The 27,159-nt window shown below is 53.9% G+C and overlaps 11 protein-coding genes across 11 annotated transcripts; 6 read left to right on the plus strand and 5 right to left on the minus strand.

Annotated features, from left to right (window-relative positions):
* J4E90_008820 (uncharacterized protein) lies at positions 1–1,249 on the plus strand (the record flags this gene model as incomplete). Its single annotated transcript, XM_051438342.1, has 2 exons — positions 1–195; positions 254–1,249. The coding sequence occupies 2 exons, from the start codon at positions 1–3 to the stop codon at positions 1,247–1,249; spliced, it is 1,191 nt and encodes a 396-aa protein (XP_051287652.1).
* Positions 1,250–2,151: 902 nt separating this feature from the next.
* Positions 2,152–6,165, minus strand: J4E90_008821 (uncharacterized protein; the record flags this gene model as incomplete). The annotated part of the gene is made up of 4 exons (XM_051438343.1): positions 2,152–4,077; positions 4,123–4,239; positions 4,291–5,998; positions 6,062–6,165. 4 exons carry the CDS (start codon positions 6,163–6,165, stop codon positions 2,152–2,154), a joined length of 3,855 nt encoding a protein of 1,284 aa, XP_051287653.1.
* An 812-nt stretch (positions 6,166–6,977) lies between these two features.
* On the plus strand, positions 6,978–9,227 carry J4E90_008822 (uncharacterized protein; the record flags this gene model as incomplete). Its single annotated transcript, XM_051438344.1, has 5 exons — positions 6,978–7,392; positions 7,444–7,483; positions 7,549–7,564; positions 7,614–7,773; positions 7,912–9,227. The coding sequence occupies 5 exons, from the start codon at positions 6,978–6,980 to the stop codon at positions 9,225–9,227; spliced, it is 1,947 nt and encodes a 648-aa protein (XP_051287654.1).
* A 303-nt stretch (positions 9,228–9,530) lies between these two features.
* Positions 9,531–10,769, minus strand: J4E90_008823 (uncharacterized protein; the record flags this gene model as incomplete). The annotated part of the gene is made up of 1 exon (XM_051438345.1): positions 9,531–10,769. The coding sequence occupies one exon, from the start codon at positions 10,767–10,769 to the stop codon at positions 9,531–9,533; it is 1,239 nt and encodes a 412-aa protein (XP_051287655.1).
* A 953-nt stretch (positions 10,770–11,722) lies between these two features.
* J4E90_008824 (uncharacterized protein) lies at positions 11,723–12,425 on the plus strand (the record flags this gene model as incomplete). The annotated part of the gene is made up of 3 exons (XM_051438346.1): positions 11,723–11,738; positions 11,786–12,181; positions 12,238–12,425. The coding sequence occupies 3 exons, from the start codon at positions 11,723–11,725 to the stop codon at positions 12,423–12,425; spliced, it is 600 nt and encodes a 199-aa protein (XP_051287656.1).
* Positions 12,426–12,676: 251 nt separating this feature from the next.
* Positions 12,677–13,494, minus strand: J4E90_008825 (uncharacterized protein; the record flags this gene model as incomplete). Its single annotated transcript, XM_051438347.1, has 3 exons — positions 12,677–12,943; positions 13,036–13,222; positions 13,271–13,494. 3 exons carry the CDS (start codon positions 13,492–13,494, stop codon positions 12,677–12,679), a joined length of 678 nt encoding a protein of 225 aa, XP_051287657.1.
* Positions 13,495–14,241: 747 nt separating this feature from the next.
* J4E90_008826 (uncharacterized protein) lies at positions 14,242–16,140 on the plus strand (the record flags this gene model as incomplete). Its single annotated transcript, XM_051438348.1, has 2 exons — positions 14,242–14,493; positions 14,539–16,140. 2 exons carry the CDS (start codon positions 14,242–14,244, stop codon positions 16,138–16,140), a joined length of 1,854 nt encoding a protein of 617 aa, XP_051287658.1.
* An 874-nt stretch (positions 16,141–17,014) lies between these two features.
* Positions 17,015–20,230, plus strand: J4E90_008827 (uncharacterized protein; the record flags this gene model as incomplete). Its single annotated transcript, XM_051438349.1, has 3 exons — positions 17,015–19,279; positions 19,391–19,441; positions 19,493–20,230. 3 exons carry the CDS (start codon positions 17,015–17,017, stop codon positions 20,228–20,230), a joined length of 3,054 nt encoding a protein of 1,017 aa, XP_051287659.1.
* A 686-nt stretch (positions 20,231–20,916) lies between these two features.
* Positions 20,917–22,179, minus strand: J4E90_008828 (uncharacterized protein; the record flags this gene model as incomplete). Its single annotated transcript, XM_051438350.1, has 1 exon — positions 20,917–22,179. One exon carries the CDS (start codon positions 22,177–22,179, stop codon positions 20,917–20,919), a length of 1,263 nt encoding a protein of 420 aa, XP_051287660.1.
* Positions 22,180–22,591: 412 nt separating this feature from the next.
* On the plus strand, positions 22,592–24,172 carry J4E90_008829 (uncharacterized protein; the record flags this gene model as incomplete). The annotated part of the gene is made up of 1 exon (XM_051438351.1): positions 22,592–24,172. The coding sequence occupies one exon, from the start codon at positions 22,592–22,594 to the stop codon at positions 24,170–24,172; it is 1,581 nt and encodes a 526-aa protein (XP_051287661.1).
* Positions 24,173–24,564: 392 nt separating this feature from the next.
* On the minus strand, positions 24,565–27,152 carry J4E90_008830 (uncharacterized protein; the record flags this gene model as incomplete). The annotated part of the gene is made up of 2 exons (XM_051438352.1): positions 24,565–27,078; positions 27,132–27,152. 2 exons carry the CDS (start codon positions 27,150–27,152, stop codon positions 24,565–24,567), a joined length of 2,535 nt encoding a protein of 844 aa, XP_051287662.1.
* Positions 27,153–27,159: the final 7 nt, after the last annotated feature.

Consider the following 27,159-nt stretch of genomic DNA (forward strand, 5'->3'; position numbering starts at 1 on the left):
ATGACGGTCCTCGTCGAACTCGCTCGTCGCGCTGTGTCGCACCCTCACACGGCGACGTTTGTCAAGCGCGCCTTGCACAATGGAGCTCCTGTGCGCAATGGAGAGTCTACCCAACTGAAGCCAGAAGACGTCCCGATCTGGGGCGTCGTTGTCATCTACATTAGCATCTTCATTGCGAGTGTGGCTATCAGCCTCGTAAGTACCCCATGTCTCGTTGGCATCTCCGGAACCCGTACTAACAAGACACCAACAGATCTCCTACATGCTCAATGAAGTCGTCACCACCCTCTGCATGGTCGAGTCCCCCATGGTCGCCATCACCGTCTCGCCAACGACCTACGAGGCCTCCGACAAGGAAGACGAGAAGGAGACGCTCCTCGAGACCGGCCCTACCATCACCCTCGTGAACCAGAAGCCCATCACCTCGTCTATCCGCGCTACGCTCCGTCACCTCGTCGCCAACGCCGGCCGCTTCGCACGCTTCCGCGGTTTCCGCGTCCACATTCTGTACTCGTTCCTCGCCGGCATCGTATCCACCTTCTTCAACGGCGCTCTACCCATGCTTCCCGGCCAGCCCATCATCGTCGCTGGTATCACCGGTGCCGTTCTCGCCAACGTACACGCAGTCTGGACACACAAGGTTGTCGGCATGCCGACCGAGCAGAGCCTCTGGCAGCGCATGCCCTCGAAGAGCCACTGGAAGACTCTCGCTGTCCCCGCCACCATCGCTTCCGTTATGCCATACATCAGCCTGTACCTCTCTTTCGGCGTAGCCATGCTCATGGGTCTTCACAAGCTCGAGCAGGAGAAGATCAGCTCCTGCGCTGCGTGGACTGGTCTCGCCGTCCGCATCCTCACCCTCTTCGTCTTTGTCATCGTCTGCACTCTTTTCCTCTGCCTCCCCGCCATGGTCACCCTTATCCGCATCGAAGCTTCCATTCTCCCTGAGGACCAGGACACCATCGTCCCCTTCGACCGCACCTTTGGCGGCAAGGTTGTTAGCAAGATGATGGGTGGAACCGGTGTCGTTGGCTTCTTGGATGCATGGAGGTCTTTCAACTGGGAGGCTCGCCGCCGTCTCATCAAGTTGTTCTTCAAGAACTTCTTCATCATCGTTGGCATGTTCATTGTTCTTGCCCACGTTCTGGCTGCTGAGGTCTTTGTTATCATGGGCCCGGCTGTCGGTAAGTTCATGGTCATGTTGAGGGAGGAGGACAACTCTATGCTCAATGACTTGCTCGGTGCTTAGACTAGCTAATCAGCTCGAGTTCCTACGAGTTTCTGAAGTCGCTTTTGGATCGGAGATTGATCTTTGCTTGGATTTGGATAGGATGGGATTGGATCAGGTGTTGTTATTATTATTATCATGATAAGGGTTCGATAACCACATTAGCTATATACAAGTTACTCACACTCTCTTTGAATCATTATTTCGTAACTTGTCAGATTCCAGATCAGATTCCATCTACGCCAGCACTTGATGTATCTCTAACTGCATGTCAGTCGAAACCCCGACAGCACACAACACATCAACAATCACACAGTGTGTTTTTAACTTTGATGTTTATTTCTCCATACCGCAATACCCTAATCATGATACATCCATCCATCAATCGACCCACCAGTGTCTAGTCAACCCATAAAAGCGAAAACGCCACGCTATGCTACCAGACCAGTCAAATGATCAGATCCTAACAAAAAACGCCAACCATCGCCTTGAACGCATCCGCCAATTCTCTAAACACCATAGCTGGAAAACAAAAAAAGGACAAGAACTCGCAGAAACAGTAAAACCGCAAGACAGAAAAGGGTATAATCGCCTAAACATGCCTGCCAACCCCATGCATGCATTCTGCCGTTCGTCAAGCTCGCTCTTGACAACAACTTTTCTCTTTTCCTTTGCGCGCCGGAAAGTGGGAAAATGGGAATGAGCAAATGCAGTATACGCCAAAATGCGTAGGTGAATGCTTTTCCCTTCCCTGTTCATTCATTCACTCCTCCTGTCCATGCCCAACTTCGTGATCAACGAGGAAATATGCGCGGAAGTTTTACGGGGGGAATACGGGTCATCCGATGATGCGTATGAGCGCCCTACCGCGATTTGTTTAGCACATGCATCAAGAAAGGCTGATGCATACTCGTTATGCGCTGTCATATCACCGACGCACTCTTCTTGTGCTCGAACACCTTAACCGCCTTCTGTATATCGTCCTCGCCCTTGACGACAGCCACACCCACGTTGATACTGCGTGTTTTCTCATCCACGCTTTCGACTTTGAGGATAGCGTTCGCTTCCGCCTGTTTAATCCGCTCTTTCTCTGCTTCAAGCTCTAGGTTCGCTTTGTCTTGGCCGGTAACCACGCCTTTGAGGATGACTTCGAGATCAGCAAGGCGGACGGGCTTGATGAGGAAGAGGTTGATGCCGCTGGAGTTGGCTTCTTGTTGGATGTCTGTGTCGGCGACGCCGGTGAGGGCGATGATGGTGACTTTGGGGAGGTTGGAACGGATTTCGTGGGCGCGGATTTGGCGAGTGGCTTCGAGGCCGTCCATGATGGGCATGTTGATGTCCATGAGGACGACGTCGATGCGCGACTCTTCGTCGCTGGCGGCTTTGTAGGCTTCAAGTGCTTCGAGACCGTCGGCGGCGAGCACGTGTTGGTGACCGAGTTTGTCGACGAAGGTACGTAGGAGGCGGAGGTTGATGGGGTTGTCGTCGACGCAGAGACATCGCAGTGCGCGCGACGGTTTTAGGTATTTGGATGTTCTGGGTGGGCTGCTGTTGATTGAGCGTATCTCGGGGGCACTACTTATGCTGGTGAGCTGTGGTCGGGATGGCTCTACGACATGCAGGTGGTCGGTGCGACGGGGAGTTGTTTCCTCTTTTAGACTGAGCTCTGTTATCCGTGAAATCATGGACTTGACGTCCAGTTTCTGTGTCTCTGCGCGTCTTGCGTGTCGATCGAGACATGAGGCTAGGGCCTTCGACATCTTGTGGGGTCCGACAGGTTGGCCGATACATTCGAAGATTATCCCCGGCACCGTAATGGCTGTTGTAGATTGTGCTGATGCGGCGCCCTGGCACACGACTATAACAGGGGTTGGAGACACTCGACCGGGAGATTGGCTGTACGTAGTCCGTAACGCTTTGGCGCAGGTTTCGGTAGCGATGATCAGGTCTGGTTCGGCCGCATTGTCGCCCTCCTCGCATCTTTCGATGCCGAACCACTCAGCACAAAGGCTGTCGAGCGCCTTTAACGATAGCTTCGACGCTGTCTTGTTTTTCAAGTCTCTAACGTGGTACTCCTCTTCCTCATTGAAACCGTCGAATCTCACTTTCAGACCCTTGGTGCGCTTAGTGACCTGTTGTAGCTGCAGATCTTTCTCTCCTTCTGGACCGGTTGCACAGAAGTTGGGAGACATTCGTGACTCTTTCAATGGACATGTGACTGTAAACTTGGTGCCGCGGTCTTTCTCACTACGCACTTCTACCTCACCTCCCAGAGATTCCACAATCTGTTTGACGATCGAAAGACCTAGGCCTGTGCCCTGGCTTAAAGGATTCTCCTGCGCAAAGGAGTGGAAGAGCCTGTTGTTGATATAGTCCTCTGACATTCCAATACCAGAGTCGGTCACCGAGAATCGAAACTCACAGGTCTCGTCCTCGTCTTCAGGCTTCCGCTTCACCTCAAGCTTCACCTTGATGTACCCACCCGGTGTATACTTCAGGCTGTTGCCGAACAGGTTCATGATGACTCGCCGCCATGCGCCAGGCTGCGTGCGAAAGACGTAGTTGTCGCTCTGGTTGATATCGAGAATGATAGATATCGGCGGCTTGTTTACTTTAGAGGCGGTTAACTCGTATGTTTGAGCAGACGTCTTCGCGTAGGTGTAGCCTGCGAAGACACTCTCGACCACATCTTCTGTCAGTATGCTCATATCGACGTCGTTGATTAGTGTCATGATGTCATTGGTATGAGCTTGGCCTGGGCTGATCATGTGCTTCGCGCTCTGTGTCCGCTTCTTCTGGCGCTTCGAAACTCCCCGGGTCAGATTGTTGATTTTGGCAAAGTCAAGAACCTATAAAGTTAGTGGCAGTATCTGATGCAGCCTGCAACAACTTACGTGATTGATAGTTTCCAGTAGAGTCTTTCCACATGTCTCGATTGTTGCTACGTGTGATACCTGCTGGCCATCCAGTGGGGAATCCTTCAACAGATCTGTCATTCCCAGAATGCCGTGCTAGTTAAGGTCAGTGCATGCGCTTCGGATGGTTCGTTTTTGTGTACATACCAGTGGAGACCGCAGCTCGTGGCTGATCGACGAGATGAAATCGGCCTTTGCCGCATCAGCTAGCTTTGTGTCTAGACGAGCGACCTCAGCCATGACAAAGTTGCTGAACGCTGCCAGATAGCTGAGCTCTTGCTCGGTTGTGAAGATTCTCTTCGGTTCCGAGCTCCAGATGACAGCCGTGGCAAACCAGCGTTCGCGATGAGGATCCCACAATGGATAAAGTATCAAACTCCGAGCGGTCGGAAAAACCCTCCTCAAGTAAGCTTCGTCGTCTAAGCTCCTGGTAGATTCTGTTTTGCGCGGTGTACTGAACGGAAACCCGTCGGCTGACTCGACTTCGTCCACGCCAGCTGTCGATGGCGAGGCGACCGAAGGAGTTGCAGGATCGTCGTCGAGATGGAAAATCTGGCCATGTGGATAGAGTCGCAGGAGGTGTCTCAGAACACTTTCTGAGATGCATTCTCCGGTGTTGGGTAGCGGCTTTGTGTCGCGATCGGTTCTGCAAAGCGCCGCCCCTAATATATCGCAAGGTTTGTCCGGCTCAGGTAGCTGATCGGGATCAAAGTCATCGTCGACAAGACCTCCAAAGGTACTGATTTTTGCGTCAAAGAATGCCACGCCTTCTGCCTCGGTTGAGTCGACGATCATGTTCGCTGCCCGTGTGAAGTGAGCCCTCAGTTCTGGGGCCACTCTATCCTTTTGATCAGTCTTGGTGAAGCCTTTCGTGGAAGTGGACGACGTCGTAGTAGTCATCTCCGGACGCATACTATCAGCTGTCTCTCCGTTGACTAAGCTCGGCGGCGCACCGGTTGCAGGTGGAGTGTCCTTCGGGATTCTCATAGCCGGATCAATGTTTCCATTAAGCACAACTGGATCTTGCGCAGCGTCGGAATTGGCAGAAGGACGTTGGCGCTGGGGTATGATCGCATCTGGTAGACCTGACGACTGCCCTGTCTCCTGATCCCAAGGATCGACCGTCCAGTTCTCCAAGCCACTCTTCCCTTCAGCAAAAGATCCCAGACTCTTGACCATGATCTTGGCCCGGCGATGATCTTCAGCTGCCCTGGTCCTTTCCAAGTGCCGCATTACTGTGCCTGCCATGCTCTTCAAGAAAGCGAGTTGGTGCGGCGACAAGCCGTCCCGCGGGTTCTCGTCCAGAACGCAGTATGTGCCGATGCTGTGGCCGCTTGGGCTGCGGATTGGTACTCCGGCATAGAAACGCGAGTATGGTGGGCCCTGGACAAAGGGAAAGTTGCAGAAGCGTTTGTCTTTGCTGAGATCGTTGACGACGAGGGAAGGAAGGTCGCTCGGATCGTCGAGAGGGAGCGTGCTGTACTTCGGAGCGAGGTTGACGGTGTAGTTACAGAGGCTCTGTTCTTTGGGGAAGATGGTGGTGCCGAAGCACAAACGGTCGTCTTCGAATTCGGGCTCGCCAGTCTGCAACGACAGAGTGCGCGTAGCTTCAGCGAGGAGGAAGCAGTCGGTCCTGTCGAAGAAGGATATGAGACATCTCCGCGCATTCAGGCGCAGCGCTCCCAACTGCGCAAACGCCGTCAGGGCCTTGTCGTCCGACGCTCGCGGGGCGTAGTCTAGAGAGGGCGGCGGGGTAGTCGGGGGCGTCTGCGACTTGGGAGCCGGTCCTGGCGACGAGTGACGGCTTGCAGGGCCATCTGTCTGGGGAAGGTGAGAGCCTGGACGAGGGTAGTACCTAGATGGTGACATTGGTGAGTGTAGCTCTCCAGGTGGCGCATGCCAAAGGAGATAAGCCTACCGATAGAACGTCTTCTCCCGCTCCCTCGCTAGATCCGCATGGTCTATGCGACGCCGTCGCCTGGCCTGCGTGCGTGCAATCGCATGGTCGATTGAATCCGACATTGATGTATTTGAAGAGACGTGCGGAGAAAGGGTCTACCGCTATGTGTTTACCCACCTTCAAAAGCCACTACCTAGGGATTGGCGTCGGGCAGTTCTAGTGGCAGCCAACCACAACTCCCGCTTGGGCACAACCGACGCAGGGAAAGCAAATGGCTACTAGCCGATACGCGTATGTCGTCGGCAATCGGGTGAGCAGCGAGCCTTGCAAATGGCGGACGTCATGCAAGATGCTGACCCGCGAACCGCAAGAATTAAAGAGAGAGTGTCACAAGAAAGAATCACTGGTACCTGACTGGCAAGATTGCGATACGGGCTTCAAGGGTTTGCGGCTAGGTCCCTGGTGGCGCTTGAATTCAGACTAGACTCTAGATTCCCTAGCGCCTTGGCATGTTAACCCCGCCAGTCAGTGGTTCAGTCTGCTTACACTACCACTTACCTTTTGCAAGTCACAAGAAACTGAAAATAAAACTCCTGAGGACCTTCCCCAAATTTCTACTTGAGTCATTTCCTCCAGGCTTTCCTTTCTTTTTGTACTCTTCTCCCACTCCATCAATTCGACTTCAACCAACCTACACCCCACCACAACCGGAACGTTCAAGTTACTCAACATGAGAAGGCTTGTCACAGTCTCTACATCTAATCTCAATAACTGGGCTCTGGACTACGAAGGCAACACAGGCAGAATCAGAGAAACGATAAAGCTCAGCAAGGCGAATGGATCTCGCTATGTCACCACGCCAGAACTGTCGATTCCTGGATATGGGTGTCTCGACCATTTTCTTGAACAAGACACAGTCACACACAGCTGGCAAATGCTTGCATCCTTGCTCGTGGATCGCGAACTCGACGGCATATGCTATGACGTCGGCATGCCAGTTCGGCACTCCGGGAGCCTTTTCAACGCGAGAATTGTTGTGCTTGACGGCAAGATATTGTTGATTAGACCTAAGATGAGCCTCGCGATGGCCGGGAATTATCGAGAAGGCCGATACTTCATACCCTGGTCTCCACCCCAACGCGTCGAGCAATACGAACTACATGAGCTTCCCGCTGCTGCGCGCTCTCTTCAAGATTCAGCTTTCGTTCCGATCGGAGACGCCATCATCTCTGCTCTCGACTGCTCAATAGGCTACGAGACCTGCGAAGAGCTATTCACACCTCGGGCACCACATATCGACTTGAGCTTAGCGGGCGTCGACATCATCATCAATTCGTCAGGTTCTCACCGTGAGTACCTCATATATACAGCAAGGAAAGTACGCTAACATCGCGTGCTAGATGAGCTCCGTAAGCTCGACACGAGGCTCGATCTGATCCGGTAAGTCTTGAAATGTTCGAAGTTCACGTGAGACTTACACTGACATCATGTCTCTACCTTTACAGAACTGCGACATCCAAGGTATTTTCGATCTAGCTATACTAACTGCTTGTGAGACTGACTACTGCAGTGCGGTGGCGCGTATCTTTATAGCAATCAAAGGGGATGCGATGGTGATCGTCTGTACTACGATGGCTCCAGCATGGTCCTCGTGAACGGAACCGTGAGAGCACAGGCATCTCAATTTTCCTTGGAAGACGTTGCGGTTATCACAGCAACTATCGACTTAGGTATAGTAGCCGCTACAAATAGCTTTAAAGGTATCTTACTAACTTCTTACTAGTATGTTTCTCTTATGCTAAGCTTTAGCTGCGCAGCTGGCAAAGCTGTTCGACGTCTTATTGTTCGTGCTAACAACTGATAGGAAGAAATTTGGTCATACAGGACAAATCCCTCGCGGGGCCTACAAGCTGCATCAGCTCCTCGATATGAGCGTTTCAGGGCGGATTTCCGCCTGTCATCTGACGGAGACTTTGATCCCAACATCCGCCCCACTCCAGTACAGCCGCTCCGCTACCATCGACCCGAAGAAGAGATTGCTCTGGGACCTGCATGCTGGCTTTGGGACTACCTCCGTCGATCCGGTCAGGCTGGCTTCATGCTGCCCCTCAGCGGAGGGATCGATAGCTGCGCCACCGCAACTCTGGTATTCTCCATGTGCCGCCTCGTGTACAAGGCTGTGCAGGACGGCAACAAGCAAGTTCTCAAGGATGTCCGCCGCATCGTAGGCCCCTATCACGGCGAAGACTGGGTACCTACAAGCCCAGAGCAAATATGCAACGGCATTCTTCATACCGTATACATGGGCATGTCTCAGCAATCAAGCAAAGAGACCAGGAGTCGGGCCAAGAGGTTAGCCGAAGACATTGGATGCTACCATGTTGAGGCCGATATCGACGACATTTTTTTCGCCACAAAGAATAACTTGACCAAGGCGTCTGGCTTCACGCCGCGATTCAAGGCTCATGGAGGCTCGCCTGCTGAGAATCTGGCATTGCAGAATATACAGGCCCGCACACGTCTAGTGCAAGCGTACTACTTCGCTCAAATGCTCCCATTAACTAGGGGTAGACCTAATGGAGGTAGTCTTCTGGTCCTTGCCTCAGGAAACGTCGACGAGTGTCTGCGTGGGTACCTCACCAAGTACGACTGTAGCAGCGCCGACCTCAACCCCATTGGCAGCATCTCCAAAAGCGACCTCAAGAGCTTCATTTTTTATGCTCAGCACGAATTTGACCTGCCCATTCTCGGCGAGTTCATCGACGCAACCCCAACGGCCGAACTCGAACCACTCACAGAAGACTATGTCCAGAGCGACGAGGTCGATATGGGCATGACATACGCAGAACTCGGAGTCTTTGGCAAATGCCGCAAAGAGCTTAAACTTGGTCCATACGGAACATGGGTTCGCCTAGCACACGAATGGTCCGACAAGTATACTCCCACCGAGGTCGCAGTCAAGGTGAAACGGTTCTTCCACTACTATGCCATCAACCGCCACAAGATGACGACAATGACGCCTTCCTACCATGCGGAGGCATATTCGCCAGATGATAACCGATTCGACTTGAGGCCTTTCCTGTACCCGCCTTTCTACCAAAACTGGAGCTTCAAGTGCATTGATGAGGAGGTGGCGAAGTGGGAGAAGAAGAAGCTGGAAAAGGAGAAGCTGGAGAGGGCTTGAGGTATGCGATGACTTTAGCTTTTCTCGAGGGAGGTTCATGAGTAGTCGTGGAGGCTACGTGGACTCTCCGAGTCTCGAGTACCAAGGGTATCTGACTGCTAGACTCATACATTCATGTAGCGGCATGAAATGAGATCATGAGATAATTTTTGTAGTCAGCAAACAATTTCATGAAAATCAGATCTGACGTATAAACTCGAGTCGTATTCGGCTATCCGTATGCTCAAAATAGCATTATTGAACGGCATATCTACCATCATACCCATCTCATCGCTCTAATCATGACCAAAGGAAAGATCCATCTCATCTCAGCACAATATCCTGCTTACTCGGACTATGCTTCTTCCACTCATCCTCATGTATCCTCGCAACCGCCACCCTCTCCGCATACTCACCCACCCACTTAATGAGCATAACATTCAGCATCTTCCACGGCCCCATCTCAAAGCACTCATCATGGTCAACAACTCTCTCATCCCATATAAAACGCTGTCCATTCCAGATCGGCGTGCCAGTCGGATGCATAGTATTCGACCCCGGCTTGCTATTATCGGGATTTGGTTCGCGCCACAGGTTCCTGGACAGCAGCACGAACTCGAAAGGACCGGTGGAAGAGGGCTTTGAGAGTTCAGATTCGTAGTCCATGATTGCGCCGCAGGTTTTGCCGTCTGAGTTGATGAGCTGTGAGGATGGGGTTTCGTTGCCTTCGTATGTGTTGGGCTCTGCGGTAAACGCATCCGCGCTAATAGTCGCCGCCGTAAAGCGCAGGGTGTTGGACTCGTTGGTGTGGTCTGAGCCGCGCGGCGCGTGGAAATAAGGCGGGTATTTGATACGCAGGGAGTTTTCTTTTTCCCGCCGGACGGTGTATTGCGCCGACTCAGGACCGACGTGGAAGTGTAAGATCTCGGATTGGAACCATTCGCCCTCGCTGCGTGGCAGTTTGTACACATCGGGGCAGGTTGTTGGGTCGAATGGGAAGTTAATTGGACCTTCGTAGGCGGTCCAGCTCCAGGATGGTTCGTTGTTGTCTTTCCTGGTCAGGTGGCCTGCGGGACACCAGAGGAGTGAGAAGTCAAAGACTGCTTCTGGTAGCCCGTGCAGAAATTGACCCCCGCACTTCTTCGTCAGCTTCTTGAAAGGTTTCGAGAGGTCTTGCGGTTGGTCTGCTTTGTTTGTTGATGAGGTGGTGCTGACTAGTTGGTTGTATCTCCGGAATCCGTAGAACCAGTTCTCGATTTCACTGAAGTCTGTTGGGTCTTGCGACTTGTTGCTTGCGATACTGGCGTTGGACGAAGAGCGGAACCTGGTGACAAACTCTATTATCGACCCGCGGCGGCTAGATGAGCTTGACCGTGGTGATCGTGTGCCATCGCTATTGCTGAATGTTGATGTTGGTTCTGGTGCAAGTAGGCCGTTTGCTGTTGTAGGCCGCGACTCTTTTTGCGGTGATGTCGATCTTCGAGACATGGGACGGCGAATCCAGGAGGGCGATAATCGCTCAAAAGCAGAAGGTGGGTCTGTTGACATGACGAGCAGCGACATTGAGCGGAGGTGGAGATTTAGATGTAGTAGTGAAGTAGTGAAGTGGTAGTCGTCGGCGGCGATGGTCCAAGCGGTGAGTGTTGTGCACTGTAAGACTCCTACTGGCAATGTGAAGCTTCAGACCTCGAGTGTGTCACAGAGGCTGCTTTGCCTCTTGTATCTGACTCTATCAGTTGCCGCTGCGATGGCTGCGCCCCTTTACGGCATGTTGTGTTGTCTGTCAAGGAAAAGTGTGCGTGACGACTTGGTTGCGGACACTAGGAGGCTGTGCATGATCTGGATCACCGGCTCCACAAGGCCCCAATTATTTGCTTCGAGTGCACGCCAGCGGTTTCCAATGGAGTCGCATCTTTGCCGAGATCTGTGCCTGGGCATCAGTTGCTTGTTTCCCCAGATATCGACAAGATATGCATGCAGCGCCCAACCTCGCGCAGGTGGTGCAAGGTGCCTGTAGCGTCGCTAGACTGGGGACAGCGCTGACAGGGAACTCCTCCACACTGCACATTAACCTTGAACGACAGACGCGGCCTCACTAGTTACTACCAACGAACGCGTCAGTGTCGCGTGTCGCAAGAATGGCATACCACATGGACAAGCTTCCCCTAGTGTTAGCTTGTCTTCGGACTGTGCGAGCGCCAATGAGGGTGGCGGCTTGGGCTGCGCCACACGTCGATGTGACAGTCGCAGAATGACGGCGGCCAAAGTGAAAGCCGATGGCGAGCAGAACTGGGATGAGCCAGCGGAAGGTGGAATTGTCATGCAGTGTGGGTCATGATGTGGCTGATGAGCGCCACCTGCGCCACAACTGAGGGGTCGCACCTTCCAGACTGCAGGGTCTCAGGCTGCTGCTGTGACGCGTCTACTCCGCGTAGCTTCATAATTTCAGCTGGCAAGGACATCCGCCAAAACCACAAACCCTAATCCGGACTTGCGACATCTGGAATACCGCCACCATGTCGGGCTACGAAGGTAGGCAGGAGCGACTGTGTGCGCGACACAACAGCTAACCCAGACAGTTGAACACAATATCTCCACCGAAGACGACAAGTCGCAGCAACCCTCGCGCCGACCAGACCTCTCGACCTTCTTCTCGCAGCTTGAACTCGTGGACACGTCGGACCCCAGCGCGCACACAAATGCCAATGCTTTACCGCAGCCCGAAAACATGGCGGCGGCCTTCCGCTTGCTTGCCAATGCTTTCGAGACCATGCGCGGACGACCGGCGGACGAGAGCAACGAACACGGGGATCTGTTAGCGAGTATGATCGAGATGCTCCGCGAGAATGCCGACGATCCGCCCACAGAACTGAAGGGAGTTCCAAACAGCTTCCTGGATGAATTGGAGCGGGTGCCAAAGAAAGCGCTGAAGCCTTCAGACACCTGCCCCATTTGCGTGAACCCATTCCTTGAAGGTACGTCGCACGTCTCAAAGACCCAATGGAGAGCTTGGCTGATGGTAACTGCATAGACAAGTACCCACTCGTAGTCCAGCTGCCCTGTCACGACGATCATCGCTTCGACCTGGACTGCATAGGACCTTGGCTCAAGCTGAACTCCACATGCCCTCTTGACCGCAAAGAACTGTTGAAAAAGAAACAACCGCCGCCACCGCCTGCGGATGACGACGAAGAAGACTACGATGATATGTACGCCTGAAAGGTCTCACTCTGCGTTACGTTGCGTCGGAGTTTGGGAATACCAGCAGATAGCGGATGAACATAGATGATCTCGATCGTCATGCGCACATGCGGAACCTCCCCGGTATTGACAGTGATCAACTGCGGAGACACTCTGCGGGTAGGAAATTAAGCGGTAGTTTGGCGCCGGCCTTCGCTTCCAACTCATGGATCAAATGGAATCCAACATATCTCCAACTCCATAACCGTCCTCATTTCTAACTGAACAGGTCATTCGGTGGCCTCCCTTGCCAATTGTTGGCCCCGTTGTACGAGCATAGAAGGTAGCAACAGCTCCTCACTGCCATGTACGACCGCATCTACGAGTGCAAGCGCAAGCTCATCAAATCGGATGAAGGAGCCAGAAGAGCCAGCCATCATCATGGAAGCCTCACCAACAATACTACCTCTTTGTACGACCATGCCTGGCCGAGCTATGACCGTTCTCCAGCTTTCATTCATCTTGGCGAATTCAAGCATTTGAACTTCTCCTCGGCCCTATGCAGAGTCAGCACGTTTGGCAGCTTGCCCCGGGTCTTTCTAACTGCAATTTGCGCACATGGTATCACAAAAGAACAATAATCGCCTACCTTGATCTTGCGCATCGAGCCTTTCATCCATAATGACTTCTCCTGATCGCGTTCCACCATACCGCCTGACAAGTGCAAATACCGAAAGCGCTTTGAGTCGACAGGCATGGTCGATGCAAACGCCTCAGCAAACGCCCTGGGATATTCTAACTCTAACATGGGATCACCAGCCGTTGTTGTCATACACCTTGAACGTCAGCAGTTGTTGGGGAGTATGACGCAGGTGCCTCGGTACCAGATGCATCCGTCTGCCCCGGATAGTTTCGCAAGCACATCGTCGGGGTATTTTGTAAAGTCCTCAAGCAACACTACCTCCAGCTTAGCGTGCATTTCTATCCCGGGTGGGGGCCGCCGTGATATTGCGATGACCCTCGATACGAGCGGGTTTTGTAGCGCATGGTGCAGCACATGCGCGCCAATGCGACCGGTGACACCAGAAACTACGATCTTGAGCGACATGTTGGTAATAGGATATCCGTATCCGAGAGGCAAGTTTTCCAGACTTTGTCAACAATGCGCGTGGCTTTTCTAAGTGCGTTCGAACACGGCGGAGATAGGCCGCATAAGCACTGGTCGCGTTGTGCAATCATCCGTCGGAGCATCCCTGGAGCCGACATGTCGATAATCCAAAATTGCGAACTTCTCAACACCAAAGTACCTATGAAATCGAGGACTGCGGATAAAAGCACACTAAAAGCATCAAACACGAGTATATTCTACCGTACCCGTTCAGAGACACGCTTATTAAGGTGGCCATATCCTCGGGCGAGCCTCCCTTGCCGTTACCAAGCGCCGGAGCTGTATGATCACTAAAGTAGAGGAATTCTCGGCATCCGTTGCGGACGAAACCCGGCCGGCGGTCCGACAGGTCAGCTCCACATCAGCATTGCCATCGCAACACCTTCACCCCGCTATGAAAGTAACATGGCCGCCCCTATCAGGTATAGGCCTGTGACAGGAATACCAGATCTCCGTAAATCATACCATCTTCATCGTTTGTTGTCGCCAAGACTATCATGGAATCATTGAGTAACGCGAGTAATACTTCTAAGAAACGACCTTCGAAAAGTCTACGCCGGGCATGCTGGGAGTGTAAGACTAGGATCCGTTTACACATTATCTGGACTACTTACTAAAGATGCTACAGGCAAGAAGCGCAAGGTTCACGGGAATGCGAGCCAAACTACCCTCAACTCTTCCGCCATCATGGACAACACCGGATCGGATCGGATAGATGACGGGAATCCATGCTCAAACCACATCCAAGAAAGGCTATGCAAACTGGAACAACTCTTTGAAAGATTTGTGTGCCGTAAAAATGCCACCGCAGGCGCCGCCACTACTGTGCCGCACAGCCCTGCCCTCACTGCCTCAGGCTCTATCGAGAAAGACATCAAACCGGATGTATCGGAACAGCGAAGCGATGCGTATAGCACTTCCTCACTGGCCGATGGGATCGTAAGTCGAGTCTATTCGTCCTACCGCCCACACTAACGTTGTCAGCTTGGGGCGCAAACATGGACTTCAGCGCCCTCTCTTCGTACTTCGGTCAACAAGTCAGATAGCAAGGGGCAGCCCTCAGACTACGACAATATTCACCGAACCCTAGCCGCCTTGTTGCCATCACAGCACGATGCAGATATCATTTTCGAATCGTCTAACGGGTGGATGATCTTAGAAGGCATCTACCGGGCGTCGAAAGAGATATATGTTAACAACGACTTGCAGTCGTACGCTCTGTGTATGCAGGCTGTGGCACAAGAGCGGCCTATCATCATCGCTCGCACATTACTGCATCTGGCCATCTGTATCAACTCGCTCCCACCCGATTTCGACCATTCGCGCCTCTCGAGCATCTGGAACATGGAGGTGACGATGCAAAACTATGTATCGACGGTGACATCGTTGGTAACCTCCTCGGACGAGCAGATGATGACGTTGCATGGACTTGAGGTGCTTTTGCTCCTAGCTCTCTACCATCTAAACAGTGCTTCGTTACGGCAGTCATGGCTTGTTGTGCGGCGCGGTCTAAGCCTGGCACATCTTATGGGATTTCAGCGCATCATTGCGCAGGACGACCTTAATCCCCCGATCCCAGCGATTTCGGACGCCAAGTCGATATGGCGCCACTTCGTTGACATTGATCGGTATTTAGGACTGCATCTCCGCCTCCCGTTCGGCGCGGACGACTATCCACTTCCAGCAGACGCCAGCCCACATCTGGTTCATCGGTCGAAACTCAACTACCTGACAAGACAAGTGGCGGAGCTTGATCGCGATGTCTCGCCACAGGCATATTCGGCAGCGCTGGCATTGGACGAGCAGCTGGAATTTTCCATGAAGGAGATGCCCAAGGACTTCTGGGAAGTACCAAATATACCGTCGACAGCAAGGTCGCCAGAGTCTTTCGCCACACTGGAGCGACTGATGGTGCAAGTCTGGCACTTTGAGATGAAGCTATTCATCCACCTGCCTTACCTACTCAGAGCACATCTCGACAATCGATACGAGTACTCCAAGGTCACCGCGTTACAGGCCTGTCGCAACATCTTGATGAGATGGTTCGCGCTCCGCAACGCAAGCATCACGCAAGCCTGTTGTCGATTCGCCGAGCTTTCAGTCTTCATCGCCGCCGTCACACTCACCCTCGATATCGTCATCGAGCTAGGCACAAAAGACAAAGTCGAAGTAAAGAAGACCAAAGGAACAGACTTCGCTATGATATGTCGTCTCATCGGCGAAATGGAAAAACTCGCCGGCGCCAGCCCACGCGAAAGAATCGCAGCACGCAGCGCTATAGTACTCAAGAAGATCCTCTCCTCACTGGACCCGAGCAAACAGCCTAGTGGCAAAGTCCGCCATACGATACCTTTCTTCGGGACAGTGGAATTGGAGTTTATGAAGCTGCCCATACGCCCGGTCTTCGATATTGATTCTGATGCGGGCAAGTTGATGAATGCTACGGCTACGGGTCAGCACCTTCCAGTGTTTTCGTTCATTGATAATTCGCTGTGGCCGCCGGCTGGTGAGGATGAGGACCAATGGGATATAGTTCTGTTTGATGGGCTTGAAGATCGGGATACGCAGGGCAATTGGGTGTTCTGATTATGGTACTTGGGATATTTAGTCTGCAGATGATCAGGACAGGGACACAACTTTGCTGCATGCTCTTTGCTCTTCGCATGCTGCCCTGCGTATGCACTCAGTAGCGCAAAAGGTCCCTGCGGCGTTTTGTCTTTGTTTTTGTTGGAACATGTTGTGGGCACGAGCGTATGGCCAATAACTTTTTGCTCAAGGGCCTACCTGGCGTACTTTGTTTGATATCCTCTTAGCGTAGCCTATGTAATATTTTTAGTTTGGTGTTGTTTCTCCTGCCATGATATGCTGAGGGTGGCGAATTGGCACAGCGCAGCGGGGTAAAGGGGTTTCAGTAGCAGTCGCACAGCAAGCGCGGATGATGTGATTATGGACGCGCACAGGCGAATGGAATTGAAGTGTCGTGTCTGCCAACAGGCAAAAGCAACGCGCACTAGTGTCGCCAGGTGATGCACCGTGTTGAGCTGGCAGAGGGCTGTCGCGGCAAGGCTGAGGGACTGCAATGTGCCGCTGGCTGATAGGCTGGTTGGCGCCGGTATGAGGGTGAGGAGGGCCGAATGCATATCTATCAAAGTCTCAGCTTGGCACGTCAAGTTTCGCGTCTTTGAGGTGGTCGCCGGCAGCGTGAGCCGAGTAACAGTGATGATGGTACTGCTAGTCGCACCTGGCTATCGGTGAGGCACAAAGATCGCCCGGCGACGGCAAACGGATCGCCTTCATCTTGGCCTAAGAACCCTGGCCTGCGACCGACGGCTGGCCAAGCCATCTCACACGACCATCTTCGCTTGCGCGACACGACTCAACGCGCTCCACCCGTGCATGTCGCTGCTCTCTCCTCCCCGGGCGTGATTGTGTAGACACCCTCACCCACCACCCACGCAGCATGAGCACGATACTCCACGGCGGCCACGGCGACTTCGGGGCCTGCACCACCCGCCATGGCGACAAAGCCGCGACGACGCACACCGAGACGATAGCAGTGAGCCACGCCGCCGCACCAGGCGCCGCCCTCAGCCTGTTCGAGTCCATCATCACCTCGTACCCGCCCGTCCTGGAGTCGCTCCTCGCCCAGATCTCCACCGTCACCCTCCTCGAACTCTACCACACATCACGTCACTTGCGCCACTTCCTGCAGCAGTACCCCCTCGCATGGAAGACGCTCTCCTTCCGCCTGCCCCAGCCCGCCGTCGCAGTGGGCTCGCCCGGCAACGAGACGCCTGAGAACCGGGAACGCCAGTCCAAGGCCTACTCGCTGAACGCCCTGCTCATACAGACCATACTGCCGAACGGGTCACGATTGACCAGCCTGGACCTCTGCAACACGGCCGTGGCTGGCGTCTCGCTCATCGGCGACGTAGTTGGCCCGCGCAAAGACACCCTCCAGCATCTGTCGGTACGCGGCTGCAAGAACGTCTCCATCAAGTACCACATCGTGCCCTTCCTCGAACCCTACACACTCAAGGACGCACCCTGGATAAAGAAGGACCTCGCTCTGAAGAGCCTGTACACCTACCGCTGTCGACACCACCGCCGGCGGCCCTATCTGCCCTCCTCCCTCATCCGGCGAGACTCCGATTCCGACCCTACCCACCAGCTCATCGAGATATGCCATCAGTTGGGGATATGGACAGATACAGCGTGGTGTCCGACACCGGGCGGCAGGTGCAATCGGAGGAAGGACTACCACGCCGGAAGAGCAGGACCCCAGAACATGGAAGTCTGGGTACCCTTTGACCGGTTATGGCGATCGAGCAACCGCATTGGCCCGGTAGAAGGCACGACAAAGCTGGGCGAACACGATGGCAGATTATGGGAGATTGCCGAGACAGGAGAGGACGGCGAGCCACTCGGTCCCGAAGACGGGAACTCCGCCGGAGAAGGCAAACATGTCCCGGTGCACGAGCGGAGGAGCCACACTGCCTTTGTTGAAGAGGTCAAATGCGCCCAATGCAACGATCCCATCCTGGAGCGATGCGAGTCGTGCAGTGTCCGCATGCACTGCATGGGCTGCAGGAAGACGCTCTGTGCGAGCTGCGCCTTCAACAGGCCGATACCCAGGAAACGGGTTAAGACACGGCACTTTGCAAACCTGGCTTTTGGCAACAGTAGCACATTGGGCGGCACACTCGGTCACGCGTCAGGGTCTTCTGGACCACTGGAAGACCGGAGTCAAGAGGAAAAGGCCGACCAAAACCGCTTCTGGTGGGCCCCAGGTGCGAGCCGATCACCGAACCTCATGAACGAGGGTGCACAGGATGATGACGACTCGGATTCCGAAGACGGGAACAACGGTATGCCTGTACCACCTGCGAACCGCGAGCCTCCAAAATTGAACATGCATTGGTGCTGTCTTGAGCCCATCTTCTCTGGCGGTGGCGGTATTGCTGTTCTGGGTACCGGACTGGGTGGCCGAGGAGCGGATAAGATACGCGCAGCGCCCTTACCTCGCACGAAGGAGTATGAGGATCCGGACTTCAGCAACACACTTCGACCCGTGGACTACGTCCGGGAGCTGAAGAATAACGGCCTGTACGAATATGTGCTTGGGGAAGACGTTGATATCCTTTCGTACCTGAAGCAGGATTCGCTCGACCTGCAACAACAAACATGTCCGAGAGGGCTATGTAACGACTGCTATCGAAGCTTCCGGTGGAAAGTGTCATGTCGGGCTTGCAAAAACCCCATATGCAAGGAGCATGACTTCAGGGCGCTCAAGGTCCGCAAGTGTGGCTATCGGGACCTACATACAGAGCGGGACCATGTGCGGTCACACAACGAGCCGCCACAACGCCTCGTCATACCCGAGTTCAACCCAAATAGGGCCAGTACACCGGATCCTGAACGCACACCCACAGCGTCGTCATCGCATCTAGACTTCTACTCCACAGGTGACAATGAGTCTGAATCCTCCGAGACACCCATGTCTCAATCGCAGATCATGGTTGCTCCCCAACACTCGTCAATCGATATGTCGACCACCACATCCTTCAATTCCATTTCAAATCCCGAGCCTTTCCAACTTGCCACCTCGCTATCGTTTGTTCCCATCAGCTCTGGTCGTCCGCGTTCCTTCAGTGTGTCTGGCGTCCGCGGTCGACCCACCAGTGCTTGGCCGCCGAATTCGCAACGCGTTCCTATTAATCACCCAGTCACGAATCCTCTTCCCTTGCCGTGTAACCCACGCCATCCAGTCCAATGGAGTGGTTGTGGTGCATACTTTTGCCAGTACCCGAGACCCGCAGGAGATGTCCGACCACAGTGTCCAGCAATTCTCAAGGAGTGCTCGGAGTGTGCGGTTCTTGTTTGCGATGTAAGTTTAGTACCAATCCCTGGTTATGACAGATCTCTAACATGTCTTTAGCAATGCGCATCATCGAATCCAACTTGCACGTGCACATTCTGCACTGTCAACTACCACTGCCCGACATGCACACACAAACCCAATGTTCGTGCCAAATGCCGGCTTGAGGCGGAGATCAAACAAAAGAAAGAAGAGCAACTTCGTGCCATCGCCAAGCAGAGGAAAGACAAAGAAGAGCGCGGGCAAGCAGATGAGCTGGCTGGACAGATGTTCGAGTTCTTCACAACAGTCTATGATGAGAGCACTGTCAACCCGACCATGGATGGCCCCTCATCATATGCACACGAGCTACCCATCCCGAGCCCGGACTCTATCACCGTGACAACAGAATTCGGCGTCATGGAGGAACCCGCAAACTTGACCACCATCAGTGCGTCGGGGCCTTCGCCGTACCACGCTGCCTACGACCATTCTGACGATGAAGAGAACAACGTCGAGATGACCGAAGACGTGAATGAGGAGGTGGAGGCACTTCAACAAGGACTAGCGCAGATGCACCTTACTCCTGTGCCAGGAATGAGTGCCCATATACTGCATCTACCGGTAGACGTCGAGGCTGAACATGTCCAACATGACAACGAGCAAGAACAGACTGAGGAAGTCAACGACACCGGTGCAGAGGCGGATATAGATACCGATGAACTTGACGCAGGTGCCGAAAGCACCTTTGTCGATGAGTCCGGCGACGATACCCTCGGTGGTGGTATCCTCACACCAACCACCACACTTACGGCATGAGTCGTCACTCAACAACTTTGACAGTCTATCTCAAAATGCGAACGCACCGTATCGCTCACTTCAACAACACAGCAGCAACGTCATCTCCAACATCATCCACACGGAGAAAAAGAAATACCAAATTGCACTTTAACGGAGTAAACAAAGGCTAAGGAAACAAACTTGTCTCCACGGAGCAAGAAACGATGGAGGATCTAAAGCAGGTGATACCCAATGGGAAGGAAATACGGTTCGAAAATGGGCAAGTTTAGTTACGCTTTACTAGGGCTTTTGCTGGTGGAGATATGGGAGGGTATTTTACTGGTATATTGGGATTGGGATTGTAACTGGGACTGGAACTGGAGTAGGAGTAAGTTGGGTTGGTATGGGAAGGGAGGGATTATCTTGTGGGTATCTGTATGGTTCCGCATTTTGGCGTTTTCTTTTTTTTAACAACTAGAGTATTGGGGTAGTTCAATGAGAGTTCGGACGTGGGTTTTCTGTTAGAATGGGTGTATGCGCTTGGTTGGTTGATTGTGACTGTTCCACTCGCAATGTCTTTCGAGAGCAAAAAGCGTGATACTGGCTCCGTCATGACAGCACCCTACACAAAGTTTTCCAAGACGTCAAAACGCAGGAGATCACAACCAAAGCAGCATAACTTAGTACACATAATCATGATATCATATCATTCAACAACCACATCTCTACTCCTTCTTACTCAACAGCACCTCCTTAACCACCTCAATAACCTGCTTAAACGCATCCTTAGGCGCAGCAACAACACCCTTATTCTCCCTAAGCGTCCTGCCCAGACCAAAGTTAAGCGGCTTCCCATACGCATCACTAACCTCACCCCCCGCCTCCTGCACGAGCACAACACCCGCCGCATGATCCCAAATCTTCTCCTGGTACGTCTTGCTCACCGGCAGCCTGAGGTACAAATCACCTGCTCCACGCGCAATGGAGCAGTACTTTGCTTGCGAATCCATGCGTACGGAGGGCTTGGTGATGCCGAGCTTGGATGCGATGGCTGCGTTGTCGCCTTGGGAGGAGTGGCCTGCTTCTACGGATTCGCAGAAGGTGGCTTGGGTGACGTCGGAGAGGGGTTTCATTTGTATGGGGTTGGCTTGTGTGAGGGCGCCGGCGCTGAGGGGGCGGCTTGTAGCACCTTGTCCCTTGACAGCGCCGAACAGAACGCCCTTGCCCTCTTTGTCGTCGGCGTCTTGCCCAGTGGTTGTGGTGAGGGGCGCTTGGTCGTCGACGGGGAGGTTGGGGCACCCGATTACGCCGACGGTGGGGACGCCGTCTACGAGGAGACCGAGACAAACGGCGTATTGTCCACCGCGTAAGAAGCCTTTTGTGCCGTCGATGGGATCGAGAGCCCAGATACGGCCCTTGTTTCCGCCCTCACTGTTTCCTTGGTCGAGTGCTGCGAGCATGGCGTCTGCGCTCTTGATGGGTCCGCCGATCTTTTCCTCTGCGCTGCTGTCGGAGAGCTTCGCGGCTTGTACGAGGTCCCAGACGAGGTCGCGGAGCGAGTCGTTGTTGCGGAGGTCATTGGCGTCTTCTTCGCCGACGACTTCGTCTTCGGGGAAGGCGTGCTTTATCGATGCGATGATGAGGGCTTGTGCGCCGAAGTCGCCGATTGTGACGGGCGAGGAGTCGCTCTTGGATAGCGTGCCTTTGGAATGGCTCGAGTAGACGGACTTTGTGAGGATGGAAGCGCGTTGGACGGCGAGGAGAGCGATCTCCAGTTCCTTTTCGTAGGCCATGGTGTGTATGCTCCGATTCGAGGTCGTGTATATGTGCGGCGGACGGGTATGAAGTGCGGCGGACGGGTAGAAGTGGTGTTTCAATTGAGAAAGACGAGCGACACTGCGAGAGAACAGCGATGGATTGACAAGTGAGATAGCCAGGATGACGAGTGCGAGCAGGAAGAATCTTGATGGCGCAATTTGGGTGGGCATTGAACGCTAACACTAACAATCTTCAGCCCCTCCTTGTCGCTTTGGTGGGGTTCTGCACGGAGGTGGGTGGACGCGACGCAGCCCGCTGGCGCTGGCCTTGGCGCTGCGGGCGGAGGTTACTGCATGGGGAATCGGGTCGCCGCCATGGCAACAACACTTCCCCCAACGGCTTGCAACTGCTGTTAGTGCACAGACATTCGAGATTGCGGTCTTGTCTCGCGAAGTGCAGCTTTTACCATATCTTTTCGACTGTGACCGATCGATGCTGAGTGAATAGACGGACCTGGCATTCTTCTCGAGTGGACGTAAACAAAGATCGACACACGACTCTACGACGCGCGCATCCCAATAATCACACCCGAACGATCCGCCTTTTCACTCAAATCATCGCGAACTCTTTCACTCCGGCGGAATGACTTCAACAGAGCAGCAGCCTGCGCTTGCGACCACGAAGCGCAAGTTCCACAAGCTCCTCGATAACCTCACCGCAAGCAACTCGACGACTTCTCTTGCGAGCACTCTCCAAGAGTCAAATGCATCGACCGCGTCCCTCTCCGCGCTTTCGGAACCAGACAGCCCTGAACATCCGAACAAGCGTCCGCGCAGCGCAAACCTGAGCATGGAGCGCCAGAGAGGCATATCGGAAGGGCAGGAGCGCATACGGCAGCTCAAGGAACAGCTTATGACCCCACGGAGGGAAAAGACTATCAAGGTCGTAGGCAAAACTGTAGTCACACCAAAAGCCTCGACGCCGCGCAAAGCACCCAACTTCCAGCCATACAGCCAGGAGCACTTCCTCGAGCGACTGAAGACGTTTGCAGACGTGAGGAAGTGGACGACCAAGCCAGATGCCATCAACGAGGTCGAGTGGGCAAAGCGGGGCTGGAGTTGCGATATCTGGAACACAGTAGCCTGCAAGGGTGGATGCGAGAACCGTGTTGCGGTCAAGCTGAGGCCGAAGCGGAAAGATGCGAACGGGAAAGATCTGGAGATGAGCGAAGATCTGGCTTTCGACATCGACGACGCTCTGATAGAGCGATACAAGGACCTCATTGTGGAGGGACATTCGGATGACTGCCTGTGGAGGAAGCGAGGGTGTCAAGGTATGAGGACACGCACAGTAGGAGCGGTAACACGACTAATACCCCAAACAGAAGACATCTACCATATCCCCATCGCATCACGCACCAAGAGCTCAGCAGAACTCCTCGACCGATACCGCTTCCTCAAAGCCATAGCCACCGACCTCCCCCTCCTCGAACACATCACCTACCCCGACCCACCCATCCAACAAATCCTCTCCCGCATCCCCTCCTCCTTCTTCACATCCTCCGGCACCCAACCCCCGCTCTCCCCCAGCGACACCGTAGCCTTCATCTTCGCCCTCTTCGGCTGGACCGGCGTCTCCGAATCACGCATCTCCCTCGCAGTATGCAACCACTGCTTCCAGCGCCTGGGTCTGTGGCTCTCCTCCGCCACGCGCCTCACAGAAATGAGCAAGAAACTAGATGTGCCGATTGAGAGTCTGCGACTTAATCTCTTGGAGTCCCACCGCGAACATTGCCCCTGGAAGAACGCCGACGTCCAAGCCAACGAAAAAGACAGCCCAATCGCCAACATGCCCGCCTGGCAAACCCTGCAATTCATGCTCCTCGGTCGGCACAAAGACATCCCCGGCTCCGGCTCTGGCATCCAGACCCCGTCCAAACAAACACCACGCAAATCACACCAGCAACACGCCCGAAACAACGACAGCGTGGACATTGGCAGCGAGCTCGAGTACCCGCGCGGCAGTTTCGATAGCGTCGAGCGGCCAAAGGATACTGAGGAGGACGAAGACGGCGGCCTAAGAGAGAAATGGAGTAAACTCAAAGCGAAGCTGAAGCGTAGTGCGAGTAAGAAGAGCTTGAAGAGTATGAAGAGTGGGAAGAGTGTTAAGAGCGGGAAGAGTGTTGCGACGAAAGCGGGCGATAAAGAAAAGGAAAAGTCTTAGGTGGGCTTTTTGAGGGGGAGGTATCAATTTGCGTGAGAGTCTGTGTGGTTTATTCTTGTTTCGATTTTTGAGCGCGGCTTTATGATAGGGAAGGGAAGGGATGGGGAGTTCAAAGTATGTCTTGTAGTTTTATTGGTATACCCCTTGTAATACATGATAACTGAGATGATGGAAAGAAGAGCTTCACGTCATGTACTCTACTCAGACTCTGATGACGGTGTTGAATGATTGCATCATGACATTCATACATAGATATGCGTGATAGAGTAAGAAGCTAAGCTCTAGATGATACCTAGGAAAAGATAAAACGCCAACCCAAATGCGAACCAGATAATGAGCCAAAGCCAGAATGCTCTAATAATGACTTTTCCGTCATGAAGAGATGACGACGCCTAGGCATCGCCCTCCATCTTCACATCGTCGTCTTCGACCTCAACCTTCATAGCGCCCTCTTCCTCTTCAGCGACCATGGCCTCGGTGGCTTGCTCGCCGTCACTAACATCTCCCTCATCCTTCACCTTAGCATCACGAGCTTGCTGCTCCGCCTTGGCCTTGTCGGCAACATGGTTGATGATCTCGGTATCCTTCTCGTTGAACAACCTAAGCAGCATGGCCTTGCGGTCATCCTTGTCGACCATGAGGTTGGCGCTGCCGGGATGTCTCCAGAGAGGAAGGACCATGCGGAACGGAATGCCCTTCTCGTCGTCTTTCTCGACGCGAATGAAGCAGCAGCCCACGTCCATCTGTTGGAGCTGCGAGCCGACTTCGCCGAGGCCGGTGTCGCCCTCTTTGGGTAGCTTAGGGAACATCTCGCGGATGAGCTGGTGTAGAGTCTCCTTCTTCTCTAGCTTGACTATGCGCTTCCTTGCCCATGGCTCGAGGATGCGGATACCCTCGTTTTGTAACCTCCATGGTGCTTGCGTACGATCCTGGTCCTTGATCTTGTGCGCGACGAACATGACGACACCGCAATGTATGAACTTCATGCCGCGGTCTTTGTTGAGTGTGAGGATAGTCCTGGCCAGATCGGAAGTGTAGTAGATCTTGTTGAGGGAGAGACCCTCCTTGTTCTTGACCATGAAGCGGTCGCGTGGGAAGCGATCGTCGATGCCAAAGAAGTTCATGATGGAGGCGATGGTTGCATCGTCAGAGGGGAGGTACTCAAAGTACTCCTTGGCTTGCGACTGGTTCTCGGGCTTCAAGCGGGCAGCTGAGCCGTTAGTGGCGGGCTTTGCGTCTGGTGTTTGAGCTGCCTCAGCGACTGTGTCCTCGGTCTTGGCCTTCTTTGGGGCTTCGGTGTCTTCATCCTCCTCCAGCTTGCGCTTCAGGGGTGCCGTCTCAGAGGTCTCATCTGCAGACTCTGTCTTGGTGGCGTCGGCTTCAATCACGTTCTCAGCAGGAGTGGGGATCGATGAGTCGGTGGTTGTGTCGGCATTGGCGTGCGACCTCTGTGCCTTGGCCAAGTTCTCTGGGTTCTGTACCTGCGCAATCTTGATGTCATCCACCTTCTCAAGGATGGCGATGAAGAAACCGCCAGTATCTTGCAAGTGTGGGTAAACACGAATGCAGTTTTCAAGAGGGATGCGCTCCTCCTCGGACTTCGGTACAGGAGGGAAGCATCCGGGAGTGACCTTGGTGGAGAACTGACGTTCGGGCTCTTCGGCCTCGTACTTTGCCCTCGCTTTCTGGTATGCCTCCCAGTTGGTAAACATGTGAGCGGTCTTCTCTCCTCCGGCAGTGACTGACGATGTGTCGAGCACCTTCCACACGTTGAGACCGGGCTTTCGCTTGAGGTTTGGCAGGTGGTCTGAGCAGTCCACGAGTCGGACCTTCGAGTTACCACCGCAAGCCTCGATGGCTGCTGCGACGACAGCCTCGTTCTCCACGGGGTTCAAACTGCAGGTAGAGTACACCATGCGGCCACCCTTCTTCAGCATCTGAAGACCTCGGAACAGGATGCGCAGCTGGAGTCCGTGAAGACCAAGACCATCCTTAGGCGTCCACTTCTGCCATACGTTCGGGTTCTTGCGGGCTGTTCCGTCACCGGAGCAAGGCACATCAGCCAGGATCCTGTCGTACTTCAGGTATTGTTTCCTCTGGCCGTCGCTAGGTAGCTCGATCGAGGGGAAGATGGAGGCGTCGTGTTGAGTTACGATAAGGTTGGGGAAGTTGAGGCGCTTGACCTGGTGGACCAACATGCCGGCGCGCTTGTAGTCGGAGTCGTTCGCGATAAGGAGACCTGTTGAGCGCCCGTCGTCGCTGTAGTCACCGTCTTGACTAAGATCGACCGACTCGCCGTTTGCTACCCGCTGTACGCGCTCTTCCTCATCACCGTGAATCATCTCAGCCAATTGTGCCGACTTGCTTCCCGGTGCTGCGCACATGTCGAGGACTACCATGCCTGGCTTGACATCGAGAAAGTGTGGCGGTATCATGCTGACAACCTCCTGTCTGCTGATGTTTCCGGACGCAGCTTCGGCGACGAGGAACTTCTGGAAGTCGGCAAAGGGCGCATGTCGTCGAATGACCTTCTTGTGCGTCTTCATGTGCCATACGAGCTCATCGGGGAAGGCCTGGACTGCCTCGGGAGGCGAAACGGGCTTGCCTTCGAACTGCTTGGATGCGATCGCCGGGATGTAGCGCTGCTTGAAGATTTCGCGCACTGCGAGGGCATCGGACTTGGTGCCAGTGAAGCGGAAACTGTTGGGCAGATCGGTCTGGAGAGCCTTCCACATCTCCTCGAACTCTGCTTCTTCCAGGAATCCTCCCATGCGATAGTAGCTCTCGAAGAGCTCATTCTTGCGCTCAATGGTGGACCATGGCTCTGAGCGAGTATCACGTCCTCCACCACCGCCGCCGCCGCCGCGACCTTTACCCTTGCCGCGAAATGGTTTGCGACCACCGCCCTATGGAAGTCAGTGGGCGTTATCTATGTGTGGCGCATACTGTATCTACTCACGCGACCGCCGCCTCGTGCCATTGCTGCG

Source organism: Alternaria incomplexa (genome assembly GCF_024043165.1).
Source record: "Alternaria incomplexa strain BMP 0042 chromosome Unknown scaffold_14, whole genome shotgun sequence".
NCBI lineage: Eukaryota > Fungi > Ascomycota > Dothideomycetes > Pleosporales > Pleosporaceae > Alternaria > Alternaria incomplexa.